Genomic DNA, 25,969 nt, shown 5'->3' with positions numbered 1-25,969 from the left:
AAAGCTTGTTTTATCACCGCTTCTGGATATACTAGGTTGGAGCTGCTTTTCCATGAACTTTCAAGCCGTGCGGGGGCGGGAGGCGGAAATGATTGACATCTTCTGCAACTATTAGTCAAGTGAGATAAACTTGAAGAGCAGTTACTACTACGAATTACCTGGAAAAGAAAGGCTGTTAGCCCTGCCCCCTTCTCTCACTGGTCTCCGTGAGCCCTGGCGGGGTGGGAGTTTTTGATGGCAGCCAATCGGTGGCCAGCGAGGAGAAGGGGGACGGTGAGGAGGCGGGGCAGGCGGGCGGTGGTTGCCCCGCGATCCCAGCCAAGGTGGGGCTGGGGGCCGGCGGGTTTCTGGGTCACTGTTCCCGAACCGCACTGCCGGGTGCTGGACTGGGTTCGGGAGCTGCATCGCCTCTCTGGCACCTTCTCGGCTGCCTTCTGAAGAACTTGACCCCTTCTGGCGCTCCTCCGCGCCCCACCGAGACCCTAGCGCCAGATACCGCCCCGCGGGCTGCCCGAAGGGTCCAGGCCCCATTGTGGCGGTCCCCACCGCGGCCACTGGCCCCTTAAGCGCTAGTTCTCCTTACTCCCCTTCCCAGGCAGGGCCACCGCCTCCAGCAGCCGCTCTTCTCTTGTCTGGGCCGTGGAGGTGGTTGGTTACCATGGTGAAGCTGGCAGCCAAATGCATCCTGGCAGGTGAGTCAGAAAACTTGCGGGCGAACACAGTGTCTGGAGTCCAGAGACTTCATAAATTGTTGAGAGCTTTTGTTCACGTAAATTGTCTACCCTCTTTCCCTTTCTCTCTCCCAAAGGCGAGTTAATGCAATTACTGATATAGTAAATTCCATTAGGCATGGGATAATTATCTTCCAGAGCACACTTGTAGCTGCAGCTGCTTTCCTTCACTCCCTGTCATACTCTGAGACCACCGTCACCAATTGGAGCTGTACTCAAAAGGAGCAGACTTGTTTAAAAAAAATCGGTCTAAGCACACTATAAGAGCATCAACTAAACCATGCGCTGTACTCCACAGTTAGGCATCAGTGACTTAGGTGGTCTTTACTTATGGGATTTTTTCCCTTGACCCCATTCTTCTGAAAACAGGGATAGAAGACAGTAATGTCCAGTTGACCAGAGTTTGCAAAACTACCATGTATGTTGTCTTTAAGACCCAAAGCTATGGTGCTGCCCCATAATCTTGAGGACATAAATGTTGAATCTCCCAAAAGTGGGAATCTGTTTTGCTGACTGATACATCCCAAGCACCCAGAACATACATCTGGAACATAGGAAGTACTCAATAAACATTTGTAGAATGAATGCGTATGTGGTGTGCACATTTGTGGTGTTACTTCTCATTTAGAAATGAGCGGTAACATTTGCTGGATTATGGACCTGGGACCTCAGAGCACAGATGTGCTTTCCTGAGTCCTTGCTGCATTGCCAAGCACATGTATTTTATTTAACCCTTTCACAGTAGGTAGCACCCTAGAGTAGGGCTTCCCTGGTAGCTCAGCTGGTAAAGCATCTACCTGCAATGCAGGAGACCCCGGTTCAATTCCTGGGTTGGGAAGTTACCCTGGAGAAGGGATAGGCTATCCACGCCAGTATTCTTGGACTTCCCTGGTAGCTCAGATGGTAAAGAATCCGCCTGCAATGTGGGAGACCTGGGTTCAATCCTTGGGTCGGGAAGATCCCCTGGAGAAGGGAATAACAACCCACTCCAGTATTCTTGCCTGGAGAATCCCCACGGGCAGAGAAGCCTAGCGGGCTACAGTGCATGAGGTTGCAAAGAGTCGGACACAACTGAGCAACTAAGCACAGCATGGCACCCTGGGTTAGATGCTGAATTGTTCTGACCTCATTGAGAACTGAGATGAAGTCTCTTGCCCAAGGTCAACCCCTGGTGAAGGAAGGTCCTAGCCAGGATTCCCACCCCCCAGATCTGCTCACCTCCATAATTCTTAACTTATGTGACTGTTGAAACCTGTGACCTTTCCATGTTTTTCTGACCAATTCAGGAAAGAAGCAGTGAGAGATTATGTAGAGGAAAAGGAGATTCTTTTTTTTTTTTTTATTCTTCTCTTTCAGACTGAACGGAGTGGTGTTTGTAATGACTTTTCCAGTTTGGAAGTAAAAGGGTCACACAGAAAGATGACTGTTCGAAGTCACTCAGATCATGCTGGAGCAAAAGAAATGAATGGGCTTCAAAAGCAGTATCTAGTTTCCAGAGCACCAGCGGGGGCAGTATTGTGCAACAAAAATAATTCCACAGATTGGCTGTGTCCTCTTGGACAAAGCACTTCTCTGAGCCTCAATCTCCTCATGGATAACGTGGAGACGTTTTTCTCTGAAGTTAGATTTTTTTTTGATGGGCTTCTCTCTCTGACTGTTCTTTCTCCTATTTCTTTTTTAAATCAACTTCCATCACGAGGCTAACTTACTGAGCATCATCTTTGTGCCTGTGCTGTGCTATACCCTCAGCATGGGTCATCTCAACAGCTCTGTGGGGTCAGGATTATCGTCATTCTCCTCTACAGGTGGGGCAGCTGAGGCCCAGAGAGGTTGGGGCATTTGCCCTGGGTCACACAGCTGAATTTGGCTGAGCTGGTATCTAGACCCAGGTGATCTGATTTCCAGGGCTTGTTCTTAGCCCCTCAGGCTACCATCTCAGGCGTTGATTCTAGACTCCTTGTCCTTTATACTCACACCCTCAGATACTAGTTTTACCTGATTTTGTCCACAGCCTTACAAGTCGTTCCTGAACTCCAACCTAGCCCTCAATCTGTAGCCTCCTTTTGAGGCCTTAAGGATATCTATCTCATCTTGGAAGTTTCCAGGGACCAAGGGACCTCAGTGCAGTGAATCACGATGCACAGCCCATCTCCACCACCCATCAAATTCTCGTTCTCCACCCCACCCCCACCACATGTACCTCCTCCCGCACTGACCAGCTGTTTATTTATTTTTTTAATTAGTTTATTTTCTGTTTTTTAACTTTACAATATTGTATTTGTTTTGCCATACATTGACATGAATCCACCATGGGTGTACATGTTTTCCCCTTCCAGAACCCCCCTTCCACCTCCCTCCCCATCCATCCCTCAGGGTCATCCCAGTGCACCAGCCCTGAGCACCCTGTATCATGCATTAAACCTGGACTGGCGGTTTGTTTCACAGATGATAATTAACATGCTTCCATGCCATTCTCCCATATCATCCCGCCCTCGCCCTCTCCCATAGAGTCCATAATACTGTTCTATTTATCTGTGTCTCTTTTGACGTCTTGCATACAGAGTTATCTTTACTGATTGACTAAATACCATATATATGTGTTAGTTTACTGTATTGGTGTTTTTCTTTCTGGCTTACTTCACTCTGTATAATAGGCTCCAGTTTCATCCACCTCATTAGAACTGATTCGAATGTATTCTTTTTAATGGCTGAGTAATATTCTATTGTGTATATGTACCACAGCTTCCTTATCCATTCATCTGCTGATGGGCATCTAGGCTGCTTCCATGTCCTGGCTATTATAAACAGTGCTGCGATGAACATTGGGGTACACGTGTCTCTTTCAGTTCTGGTTTCCTCGGTGTGTATGCCCAGCAGTGGGATTGCTGGGTCATATGGCAGTTCTATTTCCAGTTTTTTGAGGCATCTCCACACTGTTCTCCATAGTGGCTGTACTAGTTTGCATTCCCACCAAGTGTAAGAGGGTTCCCTTTTCTCCACACCCTTTCCAGCATTTAGTGGTTGTAGTCTTGTGGATAGCAGCCATTCTGACAGGCATGAAATGGTACCTCATTGTGGTTTTGATTTGCATTTCTCTAATAATGAGTGATGTTGAGCATCTTTTCATGTGTTTGTTAGCCATCTGTATGTCTTTTTTGGAGAAGTGTCTGTTTAGTTCTTTGACCCACTTTTTGATTGGGTTGTTTATTTTTCTGGAATTGAGCTGCAGGAGTTCCTTGTATATTTTTGAGATTAATTGTTTGTCCGTTGCTTCGTTTGCTATTATTTTCTCCCATTCCGAAGGCTGTCTTTTCACCTTGCTCATAGTTTCCTTTGTTGTGCAAAAGCTTTTAATTTGAATTAGGTCCCATTTGTTTATTTTTGCTTTTATTTCCAATATTCTGGGAGGTGGGTCATAGAGGATCCTGCTGTGGTTTATGTCGGAGAGTGTTTTGCCTATGTTTTCCTCTAGGAGTTTTATAGTTGCTAAAAATATGGAACGCTTCATAAATTTGCGTGTCATCCTTGTGCAGGGGCCATGCTAATCTTCTCTGTATCATTCCAATTTTAGTATATGTGCTGCCGAAGCGAGCACTGACCAGCTGTTTAAATGGAGCCAGTCTGCCTCTGTTCTCTCACATAAATAGCTACCAAAGGTCCTGATAACTCAATTCAAGTGCTTGTTCAGTCCTCATATTTATTGAGCACCTATTATGTGTAAGTCACCACGCGAGGTGCACTGGGAATCCCAGGATGAACCCAGCCTGCTCCCGCACTGAGGGAAGCTCTGGATTGCGCACAAACACTTATAACGCAGCAAACCCAAATCAAACGCCCTTTGTGTGCCAGCTCCCAGAGGAATACCTCAAGGCACGCCTGCTAATTGTCCTGGTTCAGACGAAGAGAGAAAACAACACTTAACATTTATCTCTATTTTATGTGCTTCCAGATCACTTAAATATTACTTAATATATGTCAGGCACTGTACATGTTAACTCCTTAAATCCTCATAATGATTCTCTGAGATGGGTATTGTTATTCCCCATTTTGGAGATGTAGCAACTGAGGCCCAGAGAGATTACAGAACCAAGGTCACATAGCTCATAAGCCTTGGGGCTGGAATCTGTGCCCTAAGTACCATGTACTTAGTGCCTCTTGACTGACATGGGGATGATAATCGTGCCTCCCGGAAAGGTTGCTCTGACAAGTCTCATGCCACCAGCAGTGAGCCACAGTAGCCAGGCAAGTAAAGATGGAGGAGAGAGAGATGACCTTCAGAGGCTGGTCATCAGAAGGTCATTCTTTGAGCTTTGCCTGGCAGAGAATTGAGTGGGATTAAGATTTGTATTAGGGAGACCTGGAAGGAGGTTTTCTTCGAGGAATTTTCAGGAAGCAAGAGACTAGGAGGGTAGAGCCCAGATCTTGTGTAAGGGATAGTCGGAGACAGGGTTGGAAGGTGGAGAAGGGTACACAGTGGAAAGTGTCCTTGGACAGGCTCTGTGAGCACATCACCAGGGGAAAGCTCTGTTTTCTGAAGGTCTGTCTGTCGATGCTGAGCTCAGGGCAAAAGAACAGCAGCAAGAAAAAACAAAAATGAAATAGGGCCAACTGGGAAGTTTTTGCAGTCCAGACCTAGTCAAGAAAACAGAAGATACATTAGGCATTTCAGCAGAGAAGTTTTAATATATGGAATTGGTTCATCGGGTGCCAGAGAACTGAAAAACCCAGGAGACAACATTGTCATGACACTGAAGGGGTAGGTAGAGATCAGGGCTGTCAGAAGCTAGAAGAAGAACCTCCCCCACGCCCGAGCTAGGATCCAGATTTCCAAGGAGGGGACACTGCCCGGCTGGGGTGGTACCCAGTGTGTGATGTCAGCCCTTGCCACAGATCACTAGGACCCATTGCCCGCTAGCCAGGAGCTCAGTCCCGTGTTTAGGGCAAGAAACCACTAAACCAATTCCAGACCATCCCAAACAGCTATGTCTTAAGATCACTTCTAGTACAGAGTGCTACCTGAGGCAGGGTCCAGGCAAAAAGCTGAAACTACGGTCAGTATCTAGATGGTGAGGATTTAGCATGGGATGTTCATTAAACACGTACTGGAGGGCTGGGAAGACAAATGGGAACAGTGAGGCAACTCAGAGAGGAACTGCAGGAAGGAGCCTCACCCCAGGGCTGCAGGAACAGAGGGAAGATGGCTGGGTATCAGAACCCCGAGGCTCAGAAGGGCCCTCGGAATTGAGCTGCAGATCTCTGAGGAGGGGACCCTACCCACCAGTGTTAGTGTCTCTGAGAGATTGTGCTCAGGCTGGCCCAGAAGTGCAGAACCACAAACAATACAACTGGAGGCAGCAGCTGACTTCTGCTGCTGGGGTGAAGGCCATCGCTAGGAGACTGCTGAGAGAAACTGCAAGCAGAGGAGAAGGAGCAAGTTCCTCTTCCTCCCCGCCCCCCACCAGCCTTCCACATTGGAAGAGTTCTTGAACTCAAGTGGGCGGAGCCAGACAGGAAGCCCCTGGGAGACAGAGAAATGTGTGTGCAGAGCCCCAGCCCCAGCATCACAAGTCAGAGCACGGACTAGTGGGTTTGGGGCTGAGACAGGAGACCCAGTTGAAGTTCAAGGTAAATAGGGCAGTGTCAGCCGTGACAACAAAGGAAATTCGGACAGGAGACCCAGCGAAGGATGTAAGGAATAAAGAGGAGGCTGCCTGGGCATGGGAGGAAGGAGGTGGAGACTTCAGAGGCGACTGTGGGTGAACTCTGGGGACAGCGAGAGTGAATGGTAAACAGAACAAGTGAGACAGGTGGACAGGACTGCTCCAGCCCCAGCGTGTCTGTGAACACACTTAAGATTGGGTGAAGGCCCCATGTTGCAGTGGAGACACCCACAGGTTGTTGGAAACACAAAGCTTGGGGGAAGGATCATGGCACGTGAAGTGACAGCAAAGGTAGTGAGAGTAAGTGGGACAGAGTGGATGGGGACCAAGGATGGACATACAAGAATGTCCACATATTGGGGGGCGGGGGGAAGAGCAGGTGGAGCAGCGGGAGGACTTAGCCGGTGCAGGATCAGCCCGGCCAGAGGGCCGTGGAAGGAGGGGTGCTCCTTCAAGCTGACATCTTTCAGAGACGTTGAGGAACATGAGAACTGAGGGAAAACCACTGAACTTGGCAATTATGAGGTCACAGGTGACCTTGCAGATGGCACCCTCTCCATCAAGCAGTGCATCCATCATCCCCTGTCCCCACCGTCACCCCTGGGCTCAGCCTCCTCCAGGGAAGTCCTCCCTGCTGACGAAAACCCTCATCAGCTTCTCTCTTCCCTGCGCCCTCAGACACCTTGGTTCTCAGCTTGCACTATTTGAACTTGCACCTGTCATCTTGCTCTGCAGACGTGTTTATCGGCCAGCTCCCCTTCCTGCGCATGCTCAGAGCCTTCCTTAGCCAACAACGGAGGTTTTCCAGAAGTGTGGGGGACTCTGACTGACAGTCGGAAGCAAGATATATGAAATTAACCAGAACAAATCTGTGGGGAATTTCACAAGTGGGAGGAGCCAATTTCCAACTGGATGCAGAAGCAAAATTGAAGTCGGGAGGGTGGATACAGTCATCTCCTTAAAGGCTGCGGGGATGAGGACCCGCAGGGGCAGTTTAGAAATGGGCCAGAAGGATCCCTGAGCTCTAGGAGAGGGGTGGACTGGTGTAAAGAGTGTGCTACTGGAATTTTAGGCAGATTACTTAGCTCTCTGAGTTTCAGTATCTTCATCTGTCAAGTAAGGGGCCTGGGAAGGAGTGAATGAGACTGTATGAGTGGGCCCATAATGGAAGCTCAACCCATGTTTCCCTTCTAAGAGGTGGTGGCAGGTAGAAATGCAAGACCTGAGTAGCTCATTCAGACCCGGAGAAGTCAATGTGAAATGAAATGTCACGAGTACTCAAGTAATTGTCTCACATGAGGTGACAAAAGTCAAAACTGAAAAGTGAACAGAGCAGCAGGCTATCAAGGAGTCAAGTAAAAGGCACATTGAGCTGCCCATGATCTGGATTAAGGTGAGGAGATGACATCAAAGGATGCAACTAAGAAGGCTGTGAGCTTGATGGTGATTTTGCTGAGGATCAGAGAGGTGAGAAAGCAGGAGACAGGTGTTCTGCCAAGGTGCTGGGTGATGGAGGGAGAGTCAGTGTGAAGCTCAAGGTGGAAAAGATCTTACCAAAGAAAACAGCGTGGTATCAAAGGAGACCATGCAGAGCCACCAGTGGGGATGTTGGGAGGGCGCAGGGGAATGAAGGATGAGCCCTGAGAGTCTCCAGCACCCCTGGGGGCCCAGGAGGAACTCCAGAACAAATTGCCCCTGCTGCCTTGTGAAAGGTCCAGGTCTCAGACTGAAAATATGACATTAACTTTGAGTTTGGAGGTACCAATTTATGGGGCTGTCCACTGACAAAGGAAAGCTGAGGAGATGGACCCGGTAGGTGTAAGATGGGCTTAGAGGAACCAGTGGCTGTTGCCAGTAGACTTGAAGGAGAGGCCCTGGGAAGATGGGTCCACAGTGGTTGCAAATGGGAACCAGGAAGTGGAGGTAGAAAATGTCCTTTGGAAATGGGTTTCAGGTGGCACATATAGTCCCTGACTCTTTGTCATAAATATGGTCCCACGTAATTCTGCCCCCCTCTGCCCCCCAGTAATTATGCAGTATTCTAAGGATGAATGCTCTAAGCTCAAAGTGGTTCAGTTAGTCACCTGAACCCATAAATCTGTGCCTGGTCATACCTCCTTGCCTTCAAGTATGTTAAGTCACTTCAGTTGTGTCCAACTCTTTGTGACCCTTTGGACTGTAGCCCACCAGGCTCTTCTGTCCATGGGATTCTCCAGGCAAGAATACTGGAGAGGGTTGCCATGCCCTCCTCCAGGGAATCTTCCTGACCCAGGGATTGAACCCATGTCTCTTAACATCTCCTGCCTTGGCAGGTGGGTTCTTTACCACTAGCGCCACCTGGGAAGCTTTTTACCTTCAAGACTTCAAAGTAAATTCAAGTTTGTAAGGAACAGGTTTTCCCCATCAGGTATGTTTCAGTGGAAGAGTCTTGGTTCTGTTTCCAGTGCTCAGAAGCCCTCCTTCGACTGTCACCTTCTGGGTCAGTTTTTGTAGATGAAAGGATTAGCCCGGAAGAAATGACGCTGATTTGGAAAATGGGTCTCATTACCCTGCCAGCGACCTCAGGGCAATTTCCCATGAGAATCAGGCACGTTTTCTCTGAGAACTCATTGAAGTTTTTCGGTTTCTAGACTAAGTTTCTGGAGGGGGAGATCCTTGAGTCAGATTAGTGTAAAAGCAGTGTTTTTCTTCTACTCTAACCTCACAGGAGACCCCACCGTGGGCAAGACCGCCCTGGCGCAGCTCTTCCGCAGCGACGGGGCCCATTTCCAGAAGAACTACACCCTGGTGAGACGTGGGTGTCGTAGGCCTGGCAGAGGCTTAAAGAGAAGTGATCAGATAACCCTGAGGGAGTGACTTTCCCAATGTCCTTAAGAGGCCCTCAGAGACCTGACGAATAGCCACAAGCCACGGGGTGCGGAGCCGTATGGAGCAGACTAGCCTGTGGTCAGCTGGTCACCACATACAGCTCGCTCGTGGGCAGGGGGTTGGATGAGACTAGGTCCTCTCTGACTTCTGCACAAGAAGTGAGTCCAGAACAGACACTGGAGCTGGGGACACGCCTCCCAGGGTGGGGTGCTCTTCCTGACAGTACACCCCTTGGGGCCCCCTGACGTATGTGTTCTTCCTTTTCCTCCACAGACAACAGGGGTGGATCTGGTGGTGAAGACAGTGCCAGTCCCTGACACGGGGGACAGTGTGGTGAGTGGTCCCCTTGCTCCTCCGAGGGAGCTCAGTGCTGCCCCAGCTCTGTCTGAGGACTCCGGGGGTCACTGTCCTCCTCCCTGGGAGAGAGGCAGCGCTATCCCTGGGAAACAGCGATTTCCTAGCTCTCGCCTTCCGGGGGAAAGACTTCAGTCGAGAGACATGGGGCAGCTTTTTTTTTTTTTTTAATTGGATGTGGTTGATAAAGTTGTGTTAGTTTCAGGTGTACAGCAAAGTGAATCAGATGTGTGTATATATATATATGTATATATATATCTCAGTAGTTGCTCAGTTGTGTCCAAGTCTTTGTGACCCCATGGACTGTAGCCCTCCAGGCTCCTCTGTCCTTGGAATTCTTCAGGCAAGAATACTGGAGTGGGTTGCCATGCCCTTCTCCAAGGGATCTTCCTAACCTAGGGATCAAACCCAGGTCTCCTGCATTGCGGGCAGATTCTTTACCATCTGAGCCACCAGGGAAGCCCCCTATGTATATGTGTGTGTGTGTGTTATTTATTTATATATATATATACACTCTTTCAGATTATTTTTCCAATGGGCCATTACAGACTATTGAGTAGAGTTCTCTGTGCTATACAGTAGTTATTAGTTATTAGTTATTCCTTATTGCTGCTGCTGCTAAGTCGCTTCAGTCGTGTCCGACTCTATGCGACCCCATAGACGGCAGCCCACCAGGCTCCGCCGTCCCTGGGATTCTCCAGGCAAGAATACTGGAATGGGTTGCCATTTCCTTCTCCAGTGCATGAAAGGGAAAAGTGAAAGTGAAGTCGCTCAGTCGTGTCCGACTCTTAGCGACCCCATGGGTTGCAGCCTACCAGGCTCCTCTGTCCATGGGATTTTCCAGGCAAGAGTACTGGAGTGGGGTGCCATTGCCTTCTCCATATTCCTTATTAGTTATCTATTTTATATATAATAGTGTGTATGTGTCAATTCCAATCTTCCAATTTATCCCTCGTCCTGCTTGCCTCCTGGTAGCCATTAGTTTGTTTTCTGTCTGTAACTTGATTTCTGTTTTGAGGATAAGTTCATTTGTACCCATTTTTTATATTCCACATGTAAGCGATATCATATGATATTTGTCTTTGACATAGAACAGTTTTAAGTAGCAATAGTTTTATTAAGCAAAACAAGAGTATCCTCCTTGGAGAAGGAAATGGCAACCCACTCCAGTATTCTTGCCTGGAAAAGTCCATGGACAGAGGAGCCTGGTGGGCTGCAGTCCATGGGGTTACATGACTGAGCACGCGTGCATGAAGGTGGAGGGAGATGGGTTGGTAGCAATAAACTGGTAGAACAAAAAAAAAAAAAAAAAAGAGTATCCTCTTGAGAAAGAACAGGTTGTTCGGAAATCAGAAGCAGCCCCACAGTGGGGTACGGTTGGGGTCTTTAGAGCGGTGGTCCCTCCCTGTGCCCTGCATCATCTGACTGACAAGTTGATTGACAGCTTTAGGTTCTAGAATTTTTCTCCTCGTGCACAGGTGGCCTACCTATAAGCACCAAAGTGTAACCCACAGTTGGCGGGGGTGGGCAGGCAGAAAGTGCAGTGCTAATTTATTACAAATACAGCGTAATGAACCCCTGATTACTTTGAGTCACCATTTAGGTCTTGGTGTGCCTGTGCCAACCTGTGCTGGAGGTTTTATCTTGCTTGATTTTGATAAGGCTGGAAACTTAGCAGTGGTCCTTGACTAGGAGAGGTGGTCAAGGACTAGGAGAGGAAGGATCTCTGGGCATGCTCAGTGTCCAGGTGGGGGAAGGAAAGAGGACCATGTCCAGGGTGGAGCAGCTACCTAATAGTGGACTAGGACTTGGTCTAGACTTGTCTGAGCATTTGGGAACAGAACGAGGGGAGCATGGAAAGCACTGTCGGGAAGGGATGAAGAAGAGCAGGTGAGGCCAACAATTGCCGAAAGAAAAGAAGACTGGGAACTCAGATGTACATATTTTAGCTGTGGCATTGCCGTGGTCAGGTTCCCTCCTGAAACAGTTAATTGTTGTTGTTCAGTCACTCAATCCTGTCCGACTCTTTGCAACCCCGTGGACTGCAGCACGCCAGGCTTCCCTGTCCTTCACTATCTCCCGGAGTTTGCTCAAACTCATGTCCATTGAGTTAACAACCAGGGCCTAATTATATGACTGTCTCTACCACACCATAGTTTTGTACTGATTTGAAGAAAAGAATAAAGCAATATCCTAATTTTCAGTTAGCAAAAGTGGGGGGATATTTTGTAACAGTATTTGCTGACTAGGGGTGCCATATATTATGTTATTAATAAATAGATAGAAGTCTATATTCAATTAATAAAATCTATAGAGAAAAAGAAGAGGAAATGAGGAAGACTGGACTCTGGACCTCACCCTCAGAACTTCCTGAGTATCAAGGTTCCTAACCCGCATCTCTCTGTGGAAAAGCTCAACCCTTGAAATTGAATTCCAAGCTGTTATGTTTGCCTGTGGGCTTCCCTCATGGCTCAGTGGTAAAGAATCAGCCTGCCAATGCAGGAGATCCCTGGGTCATAAAGATCCCCTGGGGAAGGAAATGGCAACCCCCTCCAGTATTCTTGCCTGGGGAATCCCATGGACAGAGGAGCCTGGAGGGCTACAGTCCATGGGGTCACAGAAGAGTCAGACACGACTTAGCAACCAAACAGCAATGTTTGCATGAACTTTCCTGGAGAGAACATTTAAGAATTGCCAGATTGTCAAAGCAGTCCGTGAACAAAAAGCAATTTTAAGTACCCGGGATGCAGTGAGAAAGGATAAGATGAACGCCGCTATCGCCAATGTGCAAAGCGGAGGATGATGCTGACCTTCAGACAGCGTGTGCTGGTCACCTACAGGGCCACTGGGGGAGACTTCCTGGAATGGCAGCAACGGGGAGGGGCTCTCACCTGGGCCGGCGAAGGTTGGGACACGGGCAGGAAGGGTCATCCTGAGCCCTCCGCCAGCATCAAGCCTCAGCTGTCCAGAACCCTGACAGACTGTCCTACTTTAAATGCCTTCCCCAGGCCTCCTCCGTGACCTCCTTTAAACAGGATCGTTTTTCAAGATTTGAAAATCAATTTGGTTAACAAAGTGCAGAATGACCTTTTGGAAACCAGAGCACTTGTCAGCCTGTTTAGCATTCTGTTCTGCCAGGTGGGGAGTCAGCTTGTTCCTCAGTGTTTTGCGCTCGGGGTTAGAAGAGGTGAGACACCACCCAGAAGGGGCTGCTTGGGGTGGGAAACAGTTGTACCTGAGTTCGTTCCTCTTCCCATCCTCTTCTGCCTGCCTAGGGCAAGAGATAAATATATGTGCACATGTGCATGCCTGGATCACCCTGGAGGTGAGCGGGAGTCCTATCCGAGTGTGCAGCCAGGGGTTTCCTCAACTTTCTGAGACCTCCCTTTCTGATTCCAGGAACTCTTCATTTTTGACTCGGCCGGCAAAGAGCTGTTTTCTGAAATGCTGGACAAATTGGCAAGTAGCATTCAGTCTTTTTTCTAACCTCTGCCTCCCTCCAAAGATTTGCCCCTTAACAATGCCCTCTGCACTCCAGTTCCCAGGAGAGGTGACCATGGCAACATTCTTTAAGGGTCATTCCTCCCAGCCTTGGGGCTTGTGGCCCCTTGGCAGGTAGGAGGAGCTTTTGCATGTGATTTGTGATTGCCCCTCCCCCCAACTCCGGACTAGCTGGGCTCCCAGTGTGCCAGAGTAGTCTCCGGCTCTGGTGACTCTCTTCTCTTAGGCACCCCCCTCCTAGGGATGTTTTTTTCAATCTTCCTCCTGCACTAGTGGTAAAGAGCCTGCCTGCGAATGCAGGAGACTTAAGAGACGCAGGTTCGATCCCTGGCTGGGGAAGATCCCCTGGAGGAGGGCACGGCAACCCACTACAGTATTCTTGCCTGGAGAATCCCATGGACAGAGGAGCCTGGCAGGATACAGTCCCCATGGGGTCACAGAGTCGGACACAACTGAAGCAGCTTAGCATGCATGCCACCTCCTGCTGCTGCTGCTGCTAAGTCGCTTCAGTCGTGTCCGACTCTGTGCGACCCCATAGACGGCAGCCCACCAGGCTCCCCCGTCCTTGGAATTCTCCAGGCAAGAATACTGGAGTGGGTTGCCATTTCCTTCACCAGTGCATGAAAGTGAAAAGTGAAAGGGAAGTCACTCAGTCGTGTCCAACTCCTAGCGACCCCATGGACTGCAGCCCACCAGGCTCCTCCGTCCATGGGATTCTCCAGGCAAGAGTCCTAGGTCTGTAGCAAAGATTTCCTTCTCCACTAGGGGGTGCCCTCAAGGTCCCATAGCATGGCTCACCTTCCAGTTCAGTCACTCAGTTGTGTCGACTCTTTGCGACCCCATGGACTGCAGCATGCCAGGCCTCCCTGTCCATCGCCAACTCCCAGAGTTTACTGAAACTCATGTCCATTGAGTCAGTGATGCCATCCAGCCATCTCATCCTCTGTCATCCCCTTTTCCTCCCACCTTCAATCTTTCCCAGCATCAGGGTCTTTTCAGATGAGTCAGTTCTTTGCATCAGATGGCCAAATATTAGAGTTTCAGCTTCAGCATCAATCCTTCCAATGAATATTCAGCACTGATTTCCTTTAGGATGGACTAATTGGATCTCCTTGTAGTCCAAGGGACTCTCAACAGTCTTCTCCGACACCACAGTTCAAAAGCATCAATTCTTCAGCGCTCAGCTTTCTTTATAGTCCAACTCTCACATCCATACATGACTACTGGAAAAACCATAGCTTTGACTAGACAGAAATTTGTTGGCAAACTAATGTCTCTGCTTTTTAATATGCTGTCTAGGTTGGTCATAACGTTTCTTCCAAGGAGCAAGCGTCTTTTAATTTCATGGCTGTAGTCACCATCTGCAGTGGTTTTAGAGTCCAAAAAAATAAAGTCTGTCACTGTTTCCATTGTTTCCCTATTTGCCATGAAGTGATGGGAACAGATGCCATGATCTTCGTTTTCTGAATGTTGAGTTTTAAGCCAACTTTTTCACTCTCCTCTTTCACTTTCATCAAGAGGCTCTTCAGTTCCTCTTCGCTTTCTGCCATAAGAGTGGTGCCGTCTGCATATCTGAGGTTATTGATATTTCTCCCAGCAATCTTGATTCCAGCTTGTGCTTCATCCAGCCCAGTGTTTCTCATGATGTACTCTGCATAGAAGTTTAATAAACAGGGTGACAATATACAGCCTTGACGTACTCCTTTCCCTATTTGGAACCAGTCTGTTGTTCCATGTCTAGTTCTAACTGTTGCTTCCTGACCTTCACACAGATTTCTCAGGAGGCAGGTCAAGTGGTCTGGTATTCCCATCTCTTTAAGAATTTTCCACAGTTTTTTGTGGTCCACACAGTCAAAGGCTTTGGCATAGTCAATAAAGCAGAAGTAGATGTCTTTCTGGAACTCTCTTGCTTTTTCGATGATCCAACGGATGTTGGCAATTTGATATCTGATTTCTCTGCCTTTTCTAAATCCAGCTTGAACATCTGGAAGTTCATCGTTCACCTACTGTTGAAGCCTTGCTTGGAGAATTTTGAGCATTACTTTGCTAGTGTGTGAGATGAGTGCAATTGGGCGGTAGTTTGAGCATTCTTTGGCATTGTCTTTCTTTGGGATTGGAATGAAAACTGACTTTTTCCAGTCCTGTGGCCACTGCTGAGTTTTCCAAATTTGCTGGCATATTCAGTGCAGCACTTTCAAAGCATCATCTTTTAGGATTTGAAATAGCTCAACTGGAATTCTATCACCTCCACTAGCTTTGTTCGTAGTGATGCTTCCTAAGGCCCCACTTGACTGCATTCCAGGATGTCTGGCTCTAGGTTGGTAATCACACCATCATGATTATCTGGGTTGTGAAGATCTTTTTTGTATAGTTCTTCTGTGTATCTTGCCACCTCTTCTTAATATCTTCTGCTTCTGTTAGGTCCATACCATTTCTGTCCTTTATTGTGCCCATATTTGCAAGCCCACCCCATCTAGGTTTGCTCTGGGACCCGTCCCTGCTGCCCAGGCTCCTCCAGCCAGCCCAGCCTTCTTCTTAGAATCCAGTTTGCTGTACCTTCCAAGGTAACAGTTCCACTAATCTGGGCTAGTGAGCTAATTAGAAGGTTTGAGATCTCCAGAGCCCCTGCCTTTCCAAGAACAGCTACATTTTAATAGAAATTGTTGCTGCCCCCCTCCTTTTTTTTTCCTTTTTTTGTCTAAGAGAAATAGATTTAGTGATGGTAATTTCACACAGGGCTGGCCTCATGCATAAGTTCTTGGTGTTTTACCACATGCCTACATAATGGCTGACACTGCCTGGCAGAGGGGATTATGTGTCTGGGGAAGTCAGGGCCTCCTGCTGCCCATCCTAGGTCCGCTTACTGAGGCCTGGAGGAAGAAGGTTTCTCCTGCGTGCACACAGAGGTGGTCAGTGTGGCTTCAGCTAGAGTTCTTGAGTTAGTCTGTGGAGTGAAGGTGTAAGGGCATCATCAATTTAGTCTAAGTTCTTCCCATCCTGGAGGCCCGCAGAGCCAATTCCAGGCTGACCTTCCAAGGACAGCTAAAAGGAAAAGGCTTCTCCCTCACACCCTGGGAGGTGACAACACCCTAGAAATAAACTGGGCTCTAATTGTGCAGAATGGGGGTCCCCAGAGACCAGGACAAGTATCAGTGCAGTCCCACAGCCTGTGCCAGGCAGCAGGATGGCCCACGACTCTGAGCAGCCCCTGAAGGTGCTGGCTCCTGAGAGCTTAGCCTTGGTTCTTAATTGGGACCATGAACCCTGTCCAGTGGCCCATCTGGTTTGGATTAGGGCTGACACACTGCTAGAGAAGCAGAACGTACCCTTTGCATTTTAAAAAGCCGACCCTTATTAAGAAGATGTAAGCAAACCAGCTTCCAGCGACTGGCTAATGAAAAAGAAGGATGCGCTTTCAGGCCTGCAGAGCAGAAAAGCATATCAACTTGCAAAAGAGTAGGCCCTCGATGAGAACAAGTAGCAGAATGAGTTCATGGAACCGGGGCAGACAAAGCGTTTCTGGGTAGAGAAAGGCATCAGCTCCATCCTGGTGTTTGAATCCCATGTGACCTGGGCAAGTCAGTTACCCACTCTGAACTCAGTACCTTCAGCTACACGGTAGAGATCTTCAGACCAGCCCTGCAGAGTTGGGAGGTTTCACAGTGACGCACAGAAAATGCCCAGCAGAGAGCCTGGCGTGGATTCGAGCTCTCGCCATCATGATCACTGTGCCTAGGCCTTCCCATTCATTCCTGTGGTTGAATCATTTTCGTCCATGGGTGTGGCTCAGTTTTCTGACTCATATCCCCTTTAGGATTTTTCATTTCCCTCCACCCACGTGTCCCTTCCCTTAGAAGGCCACATTGCCTCCCCACCGAGAAGTCACTTTTCGCCGTCAATGACGTGTACGCATCCTGTCCCCCTTGCCTAGTGGGAGAGTCCCAATGTCTTGTGTCTTGTCTACGATGTGACGAACGAGCAGTCCTTCACCAACTGCAGCAAGTGGCTGGAGAAGGCTCGGTCGCAGATTCCAGGGACCACCCTCCCAGGTAAGAGCTGTAGGCATCCAGGGTTTCCAGCAGCTCCTCTGTCCTTCGAGTTCAAGAGCACAAGGTCACTACAGAGGTACCTGTGGGTGCAAAAACAAGTTGCTCTGGGCTTTGAGTGTGGCAATCTGGACTGTACCCTGGCTCTGCCCCTTAGGAGCCCTGGCAGCCTCAGTGAGTTGCCACACCTCTGAGTCTGTAAAATGGATCTGGTGATGCCCATCTGGCAGGATTGTGGGGCAGCTCAAAGAAACTAAGGGAGAAGGTGTTAGGATATGAATGCGAGTTGTTTCTGGAAGGCTCACCCCGGGGAAGCAGCCCTCATTTTCTCCTGTATGTGGGGCACCAGGAAACATGCAAGGCCCACTGTCACTTCTGAATGCTCTCAATCAGTTTATTTCTCATCCCTATGTGAGATCAACAAATTCTCCTCATTAGAGACCAGGGAAAGCGATCTCCAGAGGCAGGCTCAAAAATTAGCTGCAGCAGATACAACTGGCAACAGAACTAAATTACTTCTGCATCCCTGACTCCGAGCCCAGCCCTCAGATTAGTATTAATGTCCGTTTTGAAAGTTTGCTCCATGCGCTAGGAATGATGGCAAATGCTCACATTGGTTTGGTCCTCGCCTTCACAGCACTCAGAGCCTTAAAGAGACAAGGCAGGCAGGTACCTTCGAGGTCTAGAAAAGGGGCTGAACAAACACTGCAGGTGGAAGGGCGTGCCGCCCACTCTGCCTCAGCCCCTGGGGCCCAGCACAGAGTCTGCTGGTAATCACCACCTGGGGTCAGACGGCCTCTCTCAGATGACATTTCACACCCCTCAGAAGTAGGCTGCTTGCTGTTTTTTCTCTCCAGCTGTCCTCCCAGACAGCCACGGTTATAATGCAATGCTCCGATTGTCTCTTTCAAGTAGGTGTGCTGGTGGGGAACAAGACAGACCTGGCCGGCAGGCGAGTGGTGGATGTGGCCCAGGCCCAGGCGTGGGCACTGGGCCAAGGCCTGGAATGTTTTGAAACATCCGTGGTAAGTACCGCCGCCTGCGCCATAGCCCAGTCTGCAGCAGGGCCTCGGCTGGAAGCAGTTTTTCACGTGACCTTGCATGCATCGAGTTGTTACCCCACCATACACAGAGCCTGATTTGGAGCTGATGTTACATCCTTCGCCTGAGATCTCTCAATATAGCAAGAGTCACTCGTGTGTTACAATGAAGTGGATCAGCCAGCCAGCCCTGGGAAAAGCTGGATCCCAGTTAGTAAGGAATACAAGCGTGTTGTGTTCAGTCACAGTGCTGCTGGAAGTCTGGAGGAGGCATCATGGTTATGGCGCTGTTGGCACATTATTTTATAGGCCCTCAGAATCAGTCCCCTGATCCAGGAGCTGGCCCATACTTCCCAGTTCTGATGGGGTGACGTGACTGGTCCAAGGTCATGTGACTCATAACGGCTTGCACCAGGACTGGGACCCCCGCCTTCTGGTTCCCCTCACTGCTCCCAGTCGCCACCTTGCTGCAGCCCCAGAGTGACTCCAGGCCACAGGAGCCCTCAGGAAGTGGGACAGAGTGGTTTGTTCCCAGCACTTTCAGTACATGATATCATGATTTTGGCGTGTTCACAATGTCACGCGAAGCCCCTCCTGTGTGGGGAGTTCTGAGTTCCCAGCCTCCCTGCAGCCGGAGTGCAGGCATGTGACCCAGGCTACACCAGTTGAATGCACACTTGTGCGATGATGGCAGGGAATCGAGTGAACACTGCTCCCTGCAGTAGCCACCCAGAAACATCCACTTCAGAGCCAGTAGGGGCTAACCCCTTCCTGGGGCTGCTGGGGAGACTTTCCACACCTGGCACAGCCTGAAACATCCCTAGTGGTCACTTGGACCTCACTCCCGGCCCTGTGACCTCTGGCCCTGATTCTTTGGTTGTCGCAGAGAGTCAGTAGGCTACTTAATAAATAGCCCTGAGGTCGTTTTCTGCTCAAACTCCACTTAGGTTACAGGTACTCTTGTTGCATCTACAAAACTCGACAGATGCTGCTGTTCAATTCCTATGTGGAGGTGAACTGTTTTTTTTATTTAGCTGCATCGGGTCTTAGTTGCAGCACGTGGGGGTCTTTGTTGCATTGTCATGCAGGATCTTCCGTTGTGGTGCACAGACTCTCAGTAGTTGCAGGGTGCAAGTTTAGTTGCCCCATGGCATATAGGATCTTAGATCCCTAAACAGGGGTCGAACCTGCATCCCCTGCGTTGCAAGGTGGAGTCTTAGCCACTGGGCCACTGTGGAAGTCCCTGGATGTGAACTTCTTAAACACCCCCAAAGCAGCATACTTTCCTTAGGGAACGTGTAGCAAGTAAAGTCGGGTGCTCTGTCCTCTGATGGTGAATAGCAGCCCTATCTGTGGGCCCCTTGAGTGTTATTTAACCTGTTTGTCCCTCAAGTTCCTCACCTATTAAATAGGGATGATAAAATATATTCCTCACTGAGTAATAAATATGAGAATTAAGTCAGATGGTGAATATAAAAACACTTAGCACAAAATCTGGGGCATAGTAAACGCTCTGTCAATGTTAGCTTTTTTTAAGTATAAATATTCCCCCCAGTAATCTCATTTACACTATTATTACTCACTAAATCTTTGTATTCCTAGATTGTACAGAGGTAAATGTCAGTCTTGCCTCTGGTCCAGTAATCACAAATGCTACATTAATGAAGTTCCAGTTAGTGAGCTTTTACTGTATAGAGGGTTGCCCATGTTGTATGCAGCACGCCTTTGAGCAAAGCAGTAACTCTTCCACCCACAGCAAACAATATTTCATTTTCCCTCCTCCTCCATTCACGTTCATGAAATTGCCTCCTCACCCTAATATCCCACGTTCTCTGGAATTCTTGATAGAACTCAGGAATTAACCTTCACTCCCAGCTTCCATCACCAGAGGCCACTGGACTGGACATTTAAACTCTGGTCAGGTGTTTGCCTCCACACGATTGAAATGGGCGGGTATAAATGATATCTGAGGAGGCTGTGGTTCAGCACTTGATATTAACTGTGTAGGTTAACTAGTCCCCCCTGAGCTGATGCCAACAGAAGTACCAGCAGCAGCTCGGTTGAGAAAGCTGTAATTAAAAAGGAAATACAACCAAATGCCGTTTGAGACTTAGCCAAGCCCATCTCCTCCTCTCTTCTTACCAAATGCAGCCACAGTTGTCTTACATGGTCATTTTTTTTGTTTTATTTTTATCGGAGTGTATTTGCTTTAAAATGTTGTGTTAGTTACTGCTGTTAGAGTTTCTTTTTTCTTTATAATTCCATCTTCACAACATACTCATTTTAAAACTGGAGGTTTTGTACCCTTTGACCACCATCACCCCTTCCCCCTCCCCCCACCCTCACTGCCCCCGGCAAACCACCAATCTATTCTGTTTCTAAGTTTGTCTTCTGTTAGATTCCACTTATAAGTGACAACATAGCAATATTTGTCTCTCTTGTCTGGCTTATCTCACTTAGCATAATACCCTCAGGATTCATCCACGTTGTCACAAATGGCAGAATGTCCTTCTTTTTTGTGGGTGAATAGTATTCCTCTGTGTGTGGACCGCATTGCCTTTATCCACTCATCAGTGTACACTTACGTTGTTTCTATGTCGTGACTGTTGTCGTGGATGAAGAAATCTCTCCCAAGATAGTGATTTCATTTCCTTGGTTACAGACTCAGAAGTGGGATTGCTGAATCATGTGGCAATTCTATTTTTAATTTTTGAGGAACCTCCATCCTGTTTTCAACAGTGGCTACACCAGTTTTCATACCCACCAACAGTGCACACGGCTTCCCATTTCTCCATATCATCACCAACACTTGTTATCTCTTGTCTTTTTGATGATGGCCATCTTCACAGGTGTGAGGTGACATAATGTGGTTAATTTGCATTTCCCCGATGGTTAATAATGTTGAGCACCTTTTCATATACTTGTTGGTCCTTTGAATACCTTCTTTGGAAAAATATCTGTTATTGATCCTTTGCCCATTTTTTCATCCTAGTATTTATGTTTTTGCTGTTGAGTTGTACAAATTCCTTGTGTTTTGGATGTTAACCCTTTATCCGATGTGTGGCTTGCAAATATGTTCTTTCATTCTGCAAGTTGCCTTTTCATTTTGCTGATGGTTTCCTTGGCTGGGCAAATGCTTGTTAGTTTGCTGTAGTCCCACTTACTGATATGTGCCTTTGTCGCTTATGCTTTTGGTGTCATATTCATAAAATCATTGCCAAAGCCAGTGTCAAGGATCTTTTCCCCAATGTTTTCTTCTAGGAATTGTATGATTTCATGTCTTAAGTTCATGTCTTTAATTTATTTTCAGTTAATTTCTGTGAGTGATTCAATTAGGGTTCTAGTTTCATCCTTTTGCATGTGAATATCTGGTTTTCCCAGCACTATTTACTGAAGGGACTATCTTTTCCTCTTTGAGTATTCTTGACTCCCCTGTCAAATGTTAGATGACCATATCTGTATATGGTTATATCCAGGCTCTCAGTTCTGTTCCATTGCTTTCTGTTTTTAATGTTAGTGTTGTATTGTTTTGATTACTGTAGCTTTGCAGTATGGTTTGAACAGGAACTACGATGCCTCCAACTTTGTTCTTTCTCAGGATTGCTTTGGCTATTTGGGGTCCTTTGTGGTTCCTCTTTGACTTCCTGACACCCCTCAATATTTGGCATTTTCACACCAAAAAAATTTAAAGCATTTCTTTAAGCAGAAGTTAACATTTTTTAATGTATTGTTTACTGCTCTAAGAAGTTGGGCAATACTAAATGAAAGCAAGTTCAAGAAAGATCGATAGGGATGGCTCCTCTTGCAGAAAGAAAAGAGGAAGGGAACTGATGTTTGTTGAGCACCTACTGTGTGCCAGGTGTTTTGCACACATTGCCTATTTAGGCTTCCAACAGCCCTGCTGCTCTCTTTATCTCACTGGTGACAGACTCAGAAAGACTGCATAGCTTTCCCTGGTCACCCAGCTAACAAGCAGTAGAACCAGAACTAGAACACAGCCCTGCCCAGCTCGATAACTTTCTAGAAGGGGTTCTGGCCTCCCACAAGCCCACTTTGGGAGTCTCTAGGGGGAGAATTCTAGGTCAGATTAAGCACTAGTCTGACCCTGCTCTAAGGATTCTTCATGCAAAGCAGGCCTGCTCTACAGGTGTCCAAAGATGTCCGTGAGACTATGATTTGTCATCTAACAAAAGGACTCCTGTCATTGGTAAACCCTCCTAGTGCATTTGGAAAATGGTTCTGTTTACATCTGCTACTTCAGGAGCACTCCATGTGTATAAAGAGGCTTGCCTCCATTGAATTCCCTACTTTTTATATTGCGTTTTCCCTAAGATCTAGCTTTTAAGAGCTTTCAGGTTCATTTAGAAATTCTCGAGAGTGTGCTTTGCTGGCCTCCTCTTTCTATTCAACACTTAACTACACTTTCAACTGAGGTAATGTTTTGCTGTTTGACATTGCCTAGGATGTTACACTCTGTACAACCCAAAGCACCTTGCAGATACAACTGAGTTATTCCTCTTATGTCTTGCTGGAGAGTGACCGCCTTCCGGTCCTTGGTGGTTGTGAACTTAGTATAGACACTTATCTGGGCTGCCAGCTGTCCTCTCAGACACCTCTGGTTCTTCTGTTGGTGACTTGTCTCCTCTACCTAGGGACTTGCCTTCCTGGAAAGTCCAGTAACTTTCTCTGCAGGCTCTGGTTTCACATACCTGTTTCTGTCACCCTGTCTGGCAGTGTGGAAAGGCTGCTCTTCTCATACTTGGGGGCTCTGAATTCTAGACTGGGCTCTGCCTAAGCCAGCTGGGCCACTGCACGCCTAGGACCCCAGACCACTGTCTGTAAAACAGAGGCACTGAGCTTGATGACCTCATTACATCCTTTGGTTTGGAAATCCTTCCATTTTAGTGGGACTATTTCATTGTCTCTTCTCAAGGCTGCACTTTTGCCAGCAGGCAGGGATTGTCTGAAAACAAGTACTCGTGCATTCATAGTTTGAGCTACTGTCTTGAAAGTAGTGGGTTCTTTCTTCTGCAAACTTATGTCTTTAAAAAAAATTTTTTTTAATACCCCTGGGCACGCACATAGAGAGTGACAAACGATAACTAAGTGGAGAGAGTATCATTTTCTTTCCCCCAGAGCTTGTCATGCTCACCCTATAGGGCCGGTTCTTCCCACGGGATGGAGAAAATCTAGGGCAAGTTCCAGAACTTTAATCTCTCAGATAATAAAAAATCCTTTGGGCACCTTTAGTCACAAAATTATTCATTATTTCAGTTATAAAAATGGCCAGTCCTGAGTGACTGTCAAAATTCTTGATTTAAAGTCAGCTCCACCCGCTGAGCCTGCTGTGGGAAGCAGGACTGGACTCCTGCGTCTGTGTTTCTACACCTGTGCTTCGCCTCCAGCTCGCTTTGCTGGGACCTGTTCTGGCCCCTCTGGACTTGCCAGGTGTCTGAGATGCCCTCCCTACCCCCATAGGGGGCGCTGTCTCACCTGCAGCTCCTGCCTCACAGGTGACACCTGCTCACCATTCCTGCAACCTCAGTTCCGGGCCATCCTTTGGTGTTGGAACCCATCACCCTCCTGGGGGCTGTCCTCACGGGGTCCCTTTAGGACCACTTCACATTGGGCTCCTGCAGGACCCTCTGCTGGTTCAGGGAAGCATGGCTGCAACCCCAGTTTGACAGAGGAGGTAGCGCAGGCTGTCCCTGTTCTTTCCTGTTCTGCTCAGCCATCCAAACAGCCGGCCCCAGCCTCACCTCAGTGCTTCCCAAGCCTGGGTCCAGCACCTTCCTAAGTCCCTGGGCTGTCGGCTTCTCTTGGGACCCTCCCATTGATCCCAGGGTGATGGAGAAGAGAAGTGCCCACATCTCATCCTGGGGGAAATACCACAGCACTCCCCCACCTCCCTCCCGCTTGGTCCTCCCTCCAGAGCATGCCATCTGTTGTTTTGCTTTGACCTCTGGGACCTCAAGCAAAACTAAGCAAGAACGAGTCTCATTTTGATGTCCTGTCACACAGAGTGAGAGTGGCTAAAAGCACAGGCTCTGTGGGAACAGGTCTAGGTTCAGACCCAGCTCCATCACGTGCAAAGTGTGTGGCTTTCGGCAAGTGATCTTAATCTCTCTGCGTCTCAGTTGCCTTCTTGTAAAATGGGCAGAACGGTAGTAGCGGCCCCGAGCGGTGGGAAGAAGAGGTTGGGTCAGAGGTCGGAGCACCTGACAGGAGGGAGGAATGGGGAATGCCAGCTGTCTGCCACAATCCTAAAGCCAACCAACCCTTCTTCAACTTGTCTCTCCAGAAGGAGATGGAAAACTACGAAGCCCCCTTCCACTATCTGGCCAAGCAGTTTCACCACCTGTACCGGGAGAAGCTAGAGGTTTTCCAGGCGCTGGTGTGAGAGGCTTGCCAGACCATTCCCTGCAATGGAACCCGGCCCTGGGCTCCATCTCCTCGGAAGATGGGAGAAGATGGAGCTGCCTGGCACTTCCAGTCTATCGTGACAGCTTTAAATAAAATGAGAAAATGGAGAAGCAGCAGCTTGTTTTGTTCTTGGCCGGGGCAGCCCTGCAGCCATTTTACACTTTGGCCACTGCTCCCAGAGTAGCCCTGGAGCCTCCAGTGGTAGCAGCTGGCCCTTGAGACAGTGGGCATCCTGCCCTCCCCGGAGGGCACCCCCCAGCAAGAGCCCACCCACAATTTGCTGCAGTCAAAATGCTCAGCTTGGAAGTTGCCGCCTGGCCGGGGGCTGATGGCCATCTCCTTGTTCTAACAGACTCAGCTTTGCTGTCTGTCTGCCTGCTGTCCGGATGCTGAAGCTCCCTGGTGATGACTACTGTCCCTGGCAAAATAGTGCCCTCTGCCAGCCTCCCTGGATGCCTCTTCTTGATAAAGACCCAGCCTCCTCCCAGCTGCCAGGAACCCTGAGAACCCAGGGAGCCGAGAACGAGGCCACTTTCCTTTAATGACCCCGCCTCTCAGCAAGCCGGGCAGCAGTCGTAATTCTTTGCACTGAGCTTGACTGTTTTCCATCCTGTCTCTGCTGCCAGATTAATCTTCCTAAAACACCGCTTTCATCATTTCACTCCCCTGATTAAAGACCCACGAAAATTCCTCAGTGCCTCTTACATCAGGGCTGCGGACTGAGGTCTGGCATCGCAGCCCACCTCCAACTGTCACCCTCACCCCGGAGTCTTGGTTTCTTTCTGCCCCAGCGCCCGAGAGGGTCATAGCCCTCCTTCAGTCCCCCACTGGGTGGGAGTGGAGATGTCCAAGCACTGGCTCTGCAGGTAAACAGACCTGGGTCTGTCCCAGGGAGAGAGATGAGAATAGAAATTACTCTCATTCCCGTTTATGACCTGCCATGTCTCTACATGAGTTGAGCATGTTACACATAGTAGCTAATTTAATATTCACAACGTGGAGTCTTTTTCCCACTTTTACGAATGAGGAACCGAAGTCAGGATCACGGACTCCAGAGCCCGGCCCACAGCGGCCACCCTCTCCTGAGTCCGCCTGAGCTTGACTGGGAGCACTAGGCAGTGATTGCTAGGCTGCCCCTGAAGGTCATTTCAGAATAGCACGTGAAGAGCCTCAGACACAGTGCCCACCACCTCGGGCCCCTCCCTCCCCGTCCTGTTACCTCGCAACACAAACTCACTGTAGCCACAACTGTCCTCCCACCAAGTCATCCTTTCAGAAGGTAGAGGCCTGCAATGTGCCGGACATTTCTCTAGGCACTGGTCATTTCAAGCTGTTGGTCTCTTGGC

The 25,969-nt window shown here is 48.6% G+C and overlaps 1 protein-coding gene and 1 non-coding gene across 8 annotated transcripts; one reads left to right on the top strand and one right to left on the bottom strand.

Moving 5' to 3' along the window:
- The first annotated feature begins 24 nt into the window (after nucleotides 1–24).
- On the top strand, nucleotides 25–24,736 carry IFT27 (intraflagellar transport 27). Of its 7 annotated transcripts, none has more exons than XM_081596350.1 (8): nucleotides 25–119; nucleotides 596–692; nucleotides 9,099–9,178; nucleotides 9,533–9,592; nucleotides 13,013–13,072; nucleotides 17,046–17,163; nucleotides 18,076–18,185; nucleotides 24,502–24,736. In XM_081596350.1, the coding sequence occupies exons 2-8, from the start codon at nucleotides 659–661 to the stop codon at nucleotides 24,598–24,600; spliced, it is 561 nt and encodes a 186-aa protein (XP_081452476.1). In that variant the 5' UTR covers nucleotides 25–119; nucleotides 596–658; the 3' UTR covers nucleotides 24,601–24,736. The 7 variants fall into 7 exon arrangements, with proteins under 7 accessions (XP_081452476.1, XP_081452475.1, XP_081452474.1 ...); XM_081596349.1 differs by having other exon boundaries at nucleotides 18,073–18,185; XM_081596348.1 differs by having other exon boundaries at nucleotides 25–273.
- LOC145503996 (U6 spliceosomal RNA) lies at nucleotides 4,220–4,326 on the bottom strand. Its single transcript, XR_014051989.1, has one exon. It is a non-coding gene; the product is annotated as a U6 spliceosomal RNA (small nuclear RNA).
- Nucleotides 24,737–25,969: the final 1,233 nt, after the last annotated feature.

Source organism: Giraffa tippelskirchi, chromosome 4 (assembly GCF_054371585.1).
Source record: "Giraffa tippelskirchi isolate mGirTip1 chromosome 4, T2T-mGirTip1v1.2.pri, whole genome shotgun sequence".
Lineage (NCBI taxonomy): Eukaryota > Metazoa > Chordata > Mammalia > Artiodactyla > Giraffidae > Giraffa > Giraffa tippelskirchi.
Note: the sequence above shows the minus strand (reverse complement) of the source record. Positions and strands in the feature narration are given on the sequence as shown.

Excerpts from the sequence above, each read along its gene's own strand:
- IFT27 (XM_081596347.1), top strand. The coding sequence starts at position 235 with ATGGCAGCCAATCGGTGGCCAGCGAGGAGAAGGGGGACG. Across the intron at positions 274-595 it reads CAGCGAGGAGAAGGGGGACG|GCAGGGCCACCGCCTCCAGC; the intron begins GTGAGGAGGCGG and ends TCCCCTTCCCAG. Across the intron at positions 13,073-17,045 it reads CTGAAATGCTGGACAAATTG|TGGGAGAGTCCCAATGTCTT; the intron begins GCAAGTAGCATT and ends CCCCTTGCCTAG.